Raw genomic sequence first — 13,949 nt, 5'->3', positions numbered from 1 at the left:
AAGAGGAAGAATCTTACAATGGCAGCTATTATTGGCTGAAGGACCAAGGAATCAGTAGTTCGAGAAGTAGGTCATGCTGTTAACCCCTGCCATCCCAGTGTGGTTGCAAGGGTGTGAGATCCAGCTGGGGAATTCCTGCTATGCAGGAGACAGAAAAAATGCAGATTGTCACTTATCATTGGTAAATAATCTCATGTGTATGTAGCCAAAAGCAACCGAAAGCTATGTGTTCCCAATAATTCTGTGGTTTCGAAGAGATTTTTTTAACTGGTTTTGTGAATGAATTCTAAAGCACAGAAAGTTAGAGAAGTGGACAGAAAATATAAAAAAGGAAGTGCCAATGTTGTTATCATCATCGAAGTGGAGCGGGCTGTCTGAACATACTTTAAAATAGCTTGAAAAGCTTTATCTAAGACAGCACATCAAGTCTGCTTTCTCTTAGTTGGTATTTCATAACCTTGACTATTGTTATCTCTAGACTGAATACTATCACTTATACTCCTCACTAAATTACAAAATAAAACATCTTTATAACACACCTTATTTTGGTGTAGAAATGATGAGGCCATGGCTTCCAAGAACAAATTCCTTTACAAGAATACGCACTGTGTTTTCAAGTCAGAAGTTTGAGTGAATAAAGTTTGGATTTAGGACATTTTTGAAAACTTGAGAAGTGTTCCTATGTAGGTCAAGCTGATTAGCATATTAAAGGCAAACTATGTGAAGCTTCTGGGTTTAGCGTACAAAGTACCTTTCATGGATTTAATACTTTGTGTAATATCAAATACTGGCATGTGTTAAAAGAAATACTTTATAACCAAGCCCCAAAATACCAATTATGTGATTCATAAATTGTGCAAGTTTCTTTTCTCTAACACCTAAAGGATTTTATACAGTAGGAGCAAATGGTCTAAGAGGCAGACTGTTCTGGGTGGTGCATAAGGGATGCAGAGCGCCTTCTGCTTTGCTGCCCTCAAAAGGAGTAGTGAAATCATGGGTTCAGGTTAATCATCTATTCAGCAGCATCAACAAAGCTGATCCAAGCAAGTCACGTGGCTGCATATTGTTATTTAGCTGCTACTTTTATCAACATAGTACTTGCTCAGTAAGTAAATTTAGGGGCCTACTAGAAACTGTGCCTATGTTCCCTTTCAGCAATACCTTCTTTGAGGTAAAATCAATATCCAACCAAGTCTGGAAGTTCCAGCGGTACCAGCTGATCATGACGTTCCATGATAGACCTGTCCTCCCACCACCAATGATTATCTTCAGCCACATATACATAATCATCAAGCGAATCTGCTGTCGCTGCAAGAAGGGTGAAGGAGACCAGGATGAGCGTGACAGGGGACTGAGTATGCAAGAAATCTTCTCTAAATTGAGCTCTTTGCACCATGTTAGCAGAAAGCAGCAGCTTTTCCAATGCTGAACTACTTTGTTCATGTTGATGATCAAGTGTATTTGCAGAAGACAGTATGGCACAAAATTTATATCAAGTTAACAGCTCTTGAGCTCCTTGGGCTCCTGATAATATGCAATGCTGTGCTGCTAATGAAGACTTCCTGTAATGTGCTTTCCTCAAACAGTGAGATGGCATCTACTTAATCCAGTTTTACCAAGTTCTAGTGAAGTCCATATGTTGGCAAGGGCAAATAAGCAATTGAGAAGGGATCACAGTTTCAAATGTCATCTTTAGTGTCAGCTTGTGATTGTGAGCAATCTGTATCCCAGAGTATCCTCATTTCAATTCACCGTGTTAGAGATTTATCTCATTTCACAGGGTAACTGAGGATTCTTCTCCTAATATACTCTGTAATTGTTGATTATTATTTTCATTATATTCCTCATTGAAATAATCAGATGCTCACAATTATCCCTTTATTTCTATATTTCTCAGGAAACATATTTTGTAAGTGATTCTATTTCTGCACAATATGCTTCTGAGTTAAAAAGAAAAAAGGGTAAAAAGTAAATGTAACGCTCCCTCCAAATACAGAGACAAATTCAAATAAAGGATGAAATGTTCCCAAGAGCTTATATTTCCCTTGGATTTTTCTTACATGGTTATAAATTTTTGAAGCTCTTATTCAAAGAATGTCTGGGAAACAATCTGTTGTATTAGAGTATGTGTTGCCTCTAACTGGCATCCTTTTAAGAACAGCATTTGAATGCAGGAACAGTCAAACTGGCAGAGATTGTCCTAATCTTTATCCTGTAAAATCTAGTCCGTTTATTCAATGCATAGCACTGCTGTTAAAAAGTGCAAAGGTCATTGAGAAAATACAGCCCCCAGTGGATGGTCATAAAAGCAGATGATGGTCATAACGCATTACGTTGCCTTCAGGGCTGGGGTCATCTTTGGCTAAGCACTCATTCCCTGTTTACAAAATCATTTGTTCATTTAGTGCTGGGGTAGAATCCGCAGTATCCGTATGTCCAAAGTAATCTGCTAAATTGGGTTTAAATTGACTGCCAGAATTTCAGGAAAAGGAAACTCATATTTTGTTCTCCCATTTTGCACAGAGTTATTTCTGAATGATGAAGAGCTAAAAAAACTGTATGAGTTTGAAGAGCAGTGTGTAGAAGAATACTTCCAGGAAAAAGAGGATGAGCAGCAATCATCTAATGATGAACGCATCAGAGTTACCTCTGAAAGGTACCTATTATAAGAAAAAAACCACATCACTTACCTGGAACAATATTTGATTTTTTTGTGCCTTCATTATAACCAAAGTTGAGTTAAAGTACAAAAGATTTAGATCTTGAAGAAAACCACCACCAATTCAGAAGCTGATCTGAATCCTGAGTAAATACCTGTGCACGTGCATCTCTCACAAGAGCAAGCTTTTTGGTGTTCCTACTGGTATGTCACCAAGGCTGCTACTTTGGGTAGCTTTGGTGCAAGAACATTTTTGTTCATGGTGAATCTTTTCCCTGTCACCCACGTGAAGATCACAGATATGCTTTTTATCCCTTTGAGCAAATTACTACTTGTTGAGCTTCAAACAGCTTATCCAACCATGAGGGGCATGTTGGAGCTTAATGACAAAAGCACTGAGGATTCTTCCCTTGGACCTGTGGTTTGCACCAAGGTCCAGCACTCACAGCGGCTGAATTTTAATCTCTTGGAAGTTTTGAACAAGACATTGAGCTTTTCAGTATGAACTTCCCCATTTAGAAGACAGGGAATATTCACATGTAAATCATTAAGCTGTTCTGAAGACTGGGTAATTTTTGCATATTGCTGTGTAAGCACAGCGATAATGGCAGCAGCGCTTTTTTACCAGGTCACTTGGCAGGACTGTTCCCAAAGGCTCTGTCCATTCTGTTAGTAGTTCTAAGTAAATCAAAGGATGGGGTCTTTTGTCACTTCCTTGAAATGATGGAAAAAGTCTCTCTGTAACAAAAATGATACGCAATTTAAACACCCTTTTACCTTAATGTACCTCATGGTATTTTTATGATGAACTATTCCATACATACAAATACATATCTCTCTATCTTCTTTTTAACATTTCTTATGAAGTAGCTCTGTAAGCTGTAAATTCTTTAACAGATAAACATCTTTCTCTTGAAAGGAGGCCCTGAACATCTTGTGTTATTATATCTGAAGTTTGAGAATAGAGAAGTAAATGAAATCTGCTACCTGTATTCGAGTAGTTTCTGTCGCATTATTTATCCATGGCAATTTGTCAAAATCCTAGGTATTGTGGCAGAGAATAAAGCAGGGCTGGTAAGCCTCACTGATTCACTATGGTCTATGGCCACAAAGCAGATTTGCTTATTTCTCATGGCTTCTTGCTCCAGATGCTTTGTCATCTTTTGTGTGTGTGAGCAAAAGAATGTTAATTTAATTTCCACAGTTCATTTACTAGTGTATGATCTTTAAGTCACATTCTAATGCATTACTTTTATATGCATTCTTCTGGTACCATCACTTGCATTATGATATAAATGATAACAGAAAATGAGAAAAAGCATTATTTTAATTGAACTAGACAATAATTCCACTCCCTTCAGCTGATCATAACTGAAAGGTATCTCAAGAGCTAAAGTAATCCCATATGCACCAGCATACGTTCTCTCTCATACAGCTACAAAACCTGTTTTACAACATGCCTTGATGCTATTTTAAGCCATCCTGTGAGCATGTCATTAGAAGGTATTTTTCATATGATTAATTGATGCTTCACAGTGAACAAGGACAACTGAATGTGAAGTGGGTGGCACACTCAGAAACATTAATAGTAGGCTGTCCGTAAGGGCTGCAACTCTTGTACTCTCCTGGCATGTAAATAAGGGCAAAGTTCAAATGGCACTCTCATATGGTATATGGAAAGCATAGGTTACAAGAAAATGCATGTGCTTTTGATGCTACATGTAGGAAAAGAGAATGATGCATGATACATAGCACAAAATTCTGCCTTATGAAGACATCAGTAGCTGGGTGCCTGTAATGGGTTACTGCACAATTCCACAGCTTCTGTTCTATGCTTCCTCTTTTATACCCAACAGAGTTGAAAATATGTCTATGAGGCTAGAAGAGGTGAATGAAAGAGAACATTTTATGAAAGCTTCTCTTCAAACAGTCGACCTTCGACTCTCTCAGTTGGAAGAACTATCTGGTCGGATGGTGAATGCTCTTGAGAAGCTGGCAGGTATTGACAAATCTGAGCTAACATATACACGTTCACGGGCTTCGTCTGAGTGTGATGCTGCATATCTCCTACGGCAAAGCAGTGTTAACAGCTCTGATGGCTACAGTATGTACAGATACCACGTCGGTGGTGATGAGTTAATGTATGATGACAGTACAACTCCTATGTCACCAGCCATGGGATTGCGTAAAAAAGCTCATTCTGTTGGTACCAAAGAAGATGGAGCAGACCCAAGGATGCTGGTTCCTGAACATCACACCGGTCTCCACTATACCTCTAATGCTAATGCAGTCACCACATCAGATTACAGTAAACCTACATTAGAAATTGCACAGAATGCTTCCAGACTCTATTCTGGTTTAGGTGGTATGGGGGATGAAAAGCAGGGGACTTTCAAGAGTGATGGAATGGTTCCTCGAAGTATAAACCAGATGGATGCTGTTACGAACAAACAGTCAGTACCAAGAGCAGATTTTCAGAACACTCAGTTAAAAGTAGAACGTACCAAGCTAGAAGCAACCATCTCTTACCCTTTGGACAAATCTAAAGCAATGCGCTATTTTCCTCCTGAAACATTCAGTGCTTGTCAAACCACCATGACAAAGTCAAGGAGCTTTATATTTGCACAGGGTGGGAAGCTGGTTGGAGGAGTTAACAACTGGACTACAGAGTATAGTACCATCATGGACCAGGTGTGCCCTTCTACAATCAAACAATGGGCCACAGAGTGGAAATATGAAGTTGAGCAGCAGCTTTCTCAAGAACGTCCTCCAGAATACCCTGGTTTTACCTCTGAGGCAGAAAGGCAAGCAGAGCAGAAACAGTTACAGATGGACACAGATGACAGTGATGTTGGTGAAGCAGGTATGAGTGCCTCTTACACCCCTATGCCTGCCACTGTCAAGGCTGAGAAAGAGAATTTACTATCAGTAAAGCCGGAAAGGACTTCTGGGTTCCCATCAGTACGGTCAAAGAGTTTGCACAGCCATTCTCGGAAAGCCAAGTCTGTAAAGGACAAGTTAAATAGACCAGGACATGCCAGCAGCGTAACTAATTTGGTGGTAGCATTTGGCAGTGCAACTGAAGAACAGAAAGCTAGGCAAGAAAATGCGTCCACAGAAACTGAATGTTAAAGTGGCTTATGGCCCCTGTTTTATCGACAGTCAAGAAAGTAGCATGACTAATTGAACAAATTATGTATTTTTAATTTAATTTCTAAAGAAGGATTTTGCATATATTTGTTTCATTTCATTTTAAACTTAATAGATATATATTCTGTTCTTAAATACATGCTTGCTGGGTCAGGTGGAAGGCAGATGCTCTCTCAGGGGCAGATAAAAAATAGGCACAGTCCACAGATGACAACAGTATAGAACTTTCTTTGTTCCATTTCAGCCTCCTCATAAGCTCATTTACTGACAAGCTCTTTATAAAAGCTCTTGAAAGAAGGACAATATTATCATGTAATAATTTAGAAAATGTTTTTTCTTTTTTTTTTTAATCAGAAGACTTCTTAAAAAGAACAAGTTTTTAACCAGCCTTAGTTTTTATCCTTACTTATGCAGCTGGTTTCTCTGTAGCCATTGTGTTTTTCAGATCAAAACAAAATTGTTGGAGGCAAAGAAAAATTATGCAGTCTCCTTTTTCATTACTGATTTCATGGATGCTTCTTAGCTCCTCCTTCAGATAGGCACAATGTAGCAGTCTTCACTATAATAGGACTGAGTAGCAAAATACAGTGTTTGGAGAAACCTGACCCAGAAGGCCATGTTCTTGACCTGTCCTTGAACTTCAGTGACATAATCTTGCTTTCAGGATCATACTGTCCCCACCCCAAAGCATGCTGGCAGCCTTAAACTGTTGAAAAACAGTGTTGTTTTTTTTTCAAAGTGTTTAGGGAGATTGTAAGTATATGAAGTATATGGAGATTTTAATAATATGAATCCAAGATCTGCATTAGTGTTTTGTGTTGCAATAGAAGTCCATGTAGAGTAAGAATCTGGCTTTTCTTAAATGCCTGCAAGGGAAAACAAAACAAAACAGGAACGGTGTTCTGATGGGGCGCGATCAAAATGTAGCTAATCTGTTTGAAGCAAATTACTGTGGCAAATTCATGTTTCATTTTGCAATTTCATTATGCCAACACATGAGGAACAAGGAACATTTTCTAGGAGTCAGTCTAAACAAAAAATAGATTTTCCAGATGAGAACAGAAATTCCATATGTTTTCTTGAGTAAATTTCAAAAACAAATGTCAAAGGAAAAAAACGTCTCTACAGAGAAAGCGGTTTCTATCCCTCAACAACTAAAACTGGAAATCCACATCTATCGTTACAGTTTCCCAGCACGCTTATCTCAGCAGTGGCATTCCAAGTACTAGGTTTTGATAGTTTTCTTCATAATAGTATAATGTTATTTGCCTCATTCTTCTCTGTTACCCTTTAGGAAATTTTTTTTCCCAAATATTCAGTGCCTTTCTTTGCAGGGAAGGCGTACCATAGAATCATAGAATCATTTTGGTTGGAGAAGACCTTTAAGATCATTGAGTCCAACCATTAACCCAGCACTGCCAAGTTACCACTAAACCATGTCCCTCAGCACAGCATCTGCCCGTCTTTTAAATACCTCCAGGGATGGTGATTCCACCACTTCCCTGGGCAGCCTGTTCCAATGCTTGACAACCCTTTCAGTGAAGAAATTTTTCCTAATACCCAATCTAAACCTTCCCTGGCGCAACTTGAGGCCATTTCCTCGGGTTAGTCAAGCAGGACCTGCCTTTGATAAACCCATGCTGACTGGGCCTGATCGCTTGGTTGTCCTGTATGTGCTACATGGTGGCACTCAAGATGGTCTGCTCGGTAACCGTCCCAGGCGCCGAGGTCACACTGTAGTTCCCTGGGTCCTCCTTCTGGCCCTTCTTGCGGATGGGCGTCACATTTGCTAACTTCCAGGCAACTGGGACCTCCCCAGTTAGCCAGGACTGCTGATAGATGATGGAAAGTGGCTCGGTGAGCATGTCTGCCAGCTCCCTCAGTACCCTGGGGTGGATCCCATCTCGTCCCAGAGACTTGTGTGCATTGAGGTGGTGTAGCAGGTCGCTCACTAGTTCCCCTTGGATTATGGGGGCTTCATTCTGCTCCCTAACATTCTGCTCCCCATTGAACAGACAAGAAAGAATAAGAGTTAAAGGCATGTTACTTGTTCACGGAATACTGGTCAAAAGTTTACACTTAACTCATTAACCATCAGGACTTATTCATATATCATTTTGAAAAGACAGGATTTCTTTTTTTCCCCCTCAGTCAGCTCCACAGTGTGTAGGCCTCAGTATCCCCCTTGGTAATGCTGCTTACAGCATTTTGAAATGCAGAGATTGGTGGAAGACTCTACAAATGCATTGATAGCATCAGCTTCTTACTGTTTGTATTATAGTTTCATACTCTGTCCATGCTTATATGTTAAAGTACCGTTACCAGATGGAATGATCTTGGTAACTGCACAGACATTTCTGAAGTACAGTCATTGCTCATTATGGGGGTTTGCAGGCTTGGTCTTATTAGCAGTTTTATTGCTTTCACTGTTGGCAGAACAGTGGTGACATTTTGCTTTTCATGTGGGCTTCTCTTTTATTCAACTTTAGGGAACTTGACATTTTGTAAAAACAGAATGACATTTGAAATTGTTTCACTTCCATGTTTACTACTATGTTACCATTCTATGCAACTATATAGCCATTTTGTACCTGTGGTTAAAATAGCCTCCAGTTTGCCAATGCCTTTTTATTGTTTGCCTGCATACTCACCAGAAACGGATTCATTAACAAACACAAAGGGATGCAGCTTTTCAGCACTTTGCTAAACAAGCAATATGCATTGTGGAAGGAAATGCAGTCTGTTGCATACCTCTTGGTACATTGTCTTTATAAAACCTGTGTTAAATCATGCTCTGTTTGACCAGTTATTTTTGTAGCATTTACGTTACAAACATATCCCATAGCATGTAGATTTCAAACAAACACATTTTACCTTTGTATTTGTTTACTTCCTTTATGTAAAAATATTTACAAAGAAACATATGAAAAAGATGTGAAATGAATTCAGTATAACAAATTTTTCACTATAATGATATCAAAACACTTATCTATTTTTTCTTATGCAGTGCATGGGCTGAACGTTTTCTAAGCAAAGTTTCTTTTTTGACATTTGCCAGTAATTTTCCATAAAGTTCTCTATACAGTGATGACTTTGTAAGGCTCAGAGCTTTTCTGTGCTCTTGCATAGCATGAACTGAAATTATAACCCCTCTGCCGTTAAATGTGAAGTAGCTACACTGACTTTAGTGGAGTTGTTTTAGCCATACAGCCATTTAAATAAGATTTAATATGGCTCTGTATGTGCACAGAAGACCAATAGCAGATTTGGCACACGCTAAACAGAGTAACGATCAACGAATTTGCGTGTCTGCCTACATGCTTTCTTGAATACTGGCTGAAAGGGTGCAAGCACAGAATTCACGTTTCTGAAGCAGCGTGTTTAATACTGCTTTTCAGGAAGATGTGCCCTTCCTCCTGCTAAGTATGTGCTGACTCTACAGCAGTGTCACTCTGAATTCCACTTACCATTTTTTATTACGTGCTTGACATCTACTGAACCAGGTCGGCCCTAGAGAGTGTGTATTCTAAGGCTGTGTCTGCGCAGAGATGTTATACTGAGGTAATTTAAGTTTGTTCATCTTAAAGTATCTTGCAATACAGACATCTCCCTCTCCCTCAAAGCAAATGTTTTAAACACGGTGACTAATTGTAATATTCACATAAGTGGGTTCTTAACTACACCAGCTGATTCCATGAATTACCCCTTTTAACATTGCATCATTCTGGGACTAGCTTGACTTTGCTTTTGGAAGCCTTTCCTTAATATACTCTTTCCATTTTAGATGCTGGCTTTTGATACCCAAGAAAGTCCATTTTCCATATTATTCAGTAATGTATTAAAGTAGCCATTGAAACCTTCCAACTATGGTTTCTCCATACTGCTGCTTTGAATGCTTTCCTAGGTTCTGGGACTGACCATCACCTTTGACAAAATGTACACCTGTCCTTCTAAATAAAAATTAAAAGAACACAAGTATCTTGTCAGAAAACAGTAACGTGAGGAGCGTGCATGACCAAGGAGGTCAACAGGATTATATCATTAGATCTGAGAGATCCACAGGATTGTGCCCTAGGTGTGGTGTTCTGGGTAGTTAATCCACTGATACAAAGCCAGTTTGCTGCCGAGCAGTCACTATGGAGGAGGTGAGTTTTCAGAGTAATAGCAGCACTTGGACACATTGCTGGGCCCCACCGCGTGGTGCCATTGCCAGCATACCGCTTCTGCACAGCTTGCCTGTCTGATTGAACTAGTGTTACACTCAAAAGCTTGTTATGAGCAAAAAGGAGACACACCTTGTATGTAAAGTCAGGAATTTATTGTTAGTATGACAAATTTTAACAGTCTAATATATGAATTATTACTAGTCTAGATCTAGTTACAAGAGAGGTGAGACAAGAAGAGAGGAGAGAAAAGAATACTACTATACTACTACAGGGGAAAAAAGCAATAAGGTAAAATTGATATATGCACACTTGCTACTATCTACCCCTTTTTTGATGTTATGTTCACATTTGCACTGATCCTCTGGGTCTAACACACAGTGGCTGCAGTGGGGGCAGTGAGGAAATATTGCCATCTGTCAGCATCCCAGGTCCTTCACTAGGATAAGCATGATGTTGATATTGTTGATTTCTTTTTCCTTATTTTTTGCTTATGGGCATTTTTGTGTTTGCTACCAACTTTACACCTTGTTTTTCTTCATGGGCCTTCAAATCCTATGATTACACCTGAATTTTCTAGTCATTAGAAACGTTGCTTTCACAGCTAAAAAAACAAAGGCACAGCTTGAGGCAGGTTAAGGCAAGTTCAAACAAAGGAGTCCTGACAAGCCCAGTCTGGAGGCCTTACAAAGTCAGCATAAAGCCTGTGGCCTGTTGCTAGCTGTAACAATACGGTATTTACTGGGCTACGATGCTACATTAGCGCTAGAGGTGTTTTCCTCTCACTACAGCCACTGCAGATAAATGCTCTACTTTGTACAGTGGTCACCTGAGCTGAATATTTCAGCCTGATTCTGGATTTTGATCCCTTGTTGGCATCCACCATCAGATAGAAGAGCAAAATAGATGTAAGGACCTGGTTGATAGGGCCACTTAATCACATTTCAAGTGATGCCAGGGTCCAGGGGGATTGGGGTAGTCAAAAAACAGTACATAGCAGGCTGACAAACCACAAGCCTTGGGAGAAGTGAAAAAAGAATTATAGATTTCCTTAAAACATCAATATTCTTTTGCTTTTTCCAACTTTTAGCCTTACCTGCAGTAACAAAATTTCATACGGCAAAGTGGTGCTTTATGGTTGATGCCCAGTATCTTTACAATCGATGTCAGGTATGTCTTGATAATAGACTTTAAATTATTCTTTACAGTTGTTCAGCCAAAATATTTTAAGTGCTTGTATCCACCTTTCACTTTTGGTGTTAAAGTTGGTCTCTACAACATTAAAACCCTTATGAAACCACAGCACTTCATCCTGCATGATTCTAGATACAAGCATCTCCTTTTTCTTGCACTAATTGGACTGCTGTACTCAGCAAGCTATTATCTGAGCAGACCAACAGCCTTCAAAAATAGCCGTGGAAAAAGATTGGATTCTGGTTTAGGAGCACTGGTAATCTGATAGTCACTATCCCAACACCTATGTAACACAGCCCAAGCCAAACTGGAACATTGTACCAGTGAATAGCTCCAAATAACTCAAGGCAAGTAATACCTGCATAATGATTAACAAGAACAGTATCTTTATGTAACATAGCAAAGTTCAACATTATTAAATCTCCACACTGAGAATATTACCTCCACTTGGCAGATGTGCCTTGAAAAGGAGGCTTTTTCCTGAGATACCTCAAGAAACTAAAGCTTTTGTGTAGTTTTTATCTTTGGTATATATTTGACCAAGACTATCAAAGTTGCTGTTCTGTGTAAATAATCACATTTTAAATACTCTTCTGCTGGATCTTCATCAAGGACATTCAGGAAAGAGATTTTTTTCCCATTGCTTAATAAATTTTAGGTGTAATGTTTTTCTTTTATAAGAGGTAGTACAGACCTGTAGGGCTGGCTTCATCACAAGTCCCCAGCAGAAGTCCCACACTCTGAGTGCAGGCTGTGGCAGTTTGGGTATGCAAACTCTTGAGTGCACGGGTAGGGAGGTGTCCAGGTGAAGTAATAAACCGTAACACTTTCGGTGACAAATAGACTAGACTTTGATCAGGGAATCCCTGACTTTGCAGACTTGCCACATATTTGCTTTTAGCTCTGGGCACATAGCTCAGCTCTGAAATGAGACAACATGTATGTCATTGTGTCTTGGAGATCAAACCAAGAGTTGAACCAGTCTTCAAAAAGCTATGAAGATACATAAATTGCCATAGAAATACAGGCCTGGAAGAGGTCATCTACACTGAGGCAATGTCGATAGCATCAGTGGCAGGTGGTGGTTTAACCTGTTCTTGAACATGCCTAATGAAAGCCGTTCTCTAATCTGCTGAGAGATCAAAAGGAACCATTAAAATGATCTGTTGTGATTTAACCCCAGCCCTCATGCATTGCACAATTGTGCCTCCCCAACCACAGAGCTGTCTTGTGAGGTTGTACCAGAACTTTTAGGAAGATACTGAATCTGAAGTGCAGGAAACGCAGCAGATTATACATCATAGCCGTAGCTAAGCAGATAATTATCTTCACTGTCACAAACAATTTGCACTGTGTGTAAAAACAGGCCCCCGGAAACTGCCACACAGCATGTGGTGTGCAATACCACCAGGAGGGAGGCCAAGCCGGTTCTGGGAGGGCCATGACAGTGGCAAGTATGAGGCTGGTCAGTCTAGCACACAGGAGATACCACTGAATAACCTGATGTTGAGGCAATGAAAATAACTGCACTGAGTAAAAATGGTATCTTTTAAAATAATGAGAATAAAACCAGACGTCTGCAGTCTTTCCAGTTCAGCTGGCTTTGTTGCATAGCTAGCTTCCCACCGTTCTTTCAAGACTGTTCTCATAGAACAAAGGCATTCTCTGAAATCTCTGGTTTAGCAGAACTGCTTGAAAAAAGTGAGCGAGCAAGGCAAGCTGGGATGGCTGCAGACGGGCAGGCAGTTGGGTGCATTGCCAAATTGGACTCGGGATCCAGAGGATTTCCATGCCTGTCCTGCCTGCCCTACCCTAGACCACCTACCCAGCCTGCCCTGCCCTGCCTGACTTGCCTGTCCTGCCCTGCCTGCTTGTATCCCGCTGCAAGTTGTGACAGAATTAACTCGCTCCTCCAAAATACTCCCTTCTGTGAAATCAGCTTTCTCCTCCCACTGGTATAGAACTCTTCCAGTGGCAACTTGGGACCAGTTCCAACAACAGTCCTCACAAATCTTGTGATCTTATGTTTATGGAGAGCTTAGTTTTGATTTTGTTTGTTCCCTTTCAGAACAGCACTGCAATTTAAATGCATGGGTGCAGTCCTTAATGGAAATGTGTGTTATGCTGTGCTCATTCCCCCAAGAGTAAGATTGCATTTGCAGCCACTCCTCAGAAGGCTCTGTGCTGATGCAGAAATACTCTTGTAATTCTGATGTAGTATAAATAATTGTCATTTTTAATAGCTCTGGCAAATTTGTTATATGCAATTTCAAGCCTAGCTGATTTGGGCAGTTTCTGCCTTCCTCGCCCCCTTGTTTTCTCTTCCCCCTTTTCTGATTTTAATTTCCTTTCAGCAATGTTCTGAATACGAACAAAAAGCTTTAAAGAAGAATAGAGATGAGGGCATGTCCTGCAGTATTTCTCCTTTATCAAGCATCCAAGGGATTTAGCTTGTGAAAGGGGTAAGTCAGCAGCAGGCGAGGAGCTGTGGCTTGCTCTCACAGCACTGTCGGGCACTCAACATTACACCACCAGCAGCTCCTGCAGCACAGTGCACTCTAAAATGGACAGGGGCTGAGCCTGAGACCATGCCAGGCTGAATAATGCCACTTAGACAATGATGGTTGCAGCATAAATTAAAAATCTTCTATCCGAAAATACAGGATAAAGTGAAGGGAACTGTCTGCCAACACCAAATAAGATGGGACCCTTGTGCAAGGAGGTTCACTTGTTTTAAAAAACCTACATGATGAGATTATTTTTACCTTCTCCACCTGCAAGTC

General features: G+C 40.1%; 1 protein-coding gene across 1 annotated transcript in view; it reads left to right on the top strand.

Annotated features, from left to right (window-relative positions):
• Positions 1–5,791, top strand: part of TRPM1 (transient receptor potential cation channel subfamily M member 1) — an 81,527-nt gene extending 75,736 nt beyond the window's left edge. The window contains exons 26-28 of the mRNA XM_074156005.1: positions 1,156–1,355; positions 2,524–2,656; positions 4,516–5,791. Coding sequence (XP_074012106.1) covers positions 1,156–1,355; positions 2,524–2,656; positions 4,516–5,791 — 1,609 coding nt within the window. The remainder of the gene's footprint in view (positions 1–1,155; positions 1,356–2,523; positions 2,657–4,515) is intronic.
• The last annotated feature ends 8,158 nt before the right edge of the window (positions 5,792–13,949 follow it).

This window comes from Numenius arquata, chromosome 11 (genome assembly GCF_964106895.1).
Source record: "Numenius arquata chromosome 11, bNumArq3.hap1.1, whole genome shotgun sequence".
NCBI lineage: Eukaryota > Metazoa > Chordata > Aves > Charadriiformes > Scolopacidae > Numenius > Numenius arquata.
Note: the sequence above shows the minus strand (reverse complement) of the source record. Positions and strands in the feature narration are given on the sequence as shown.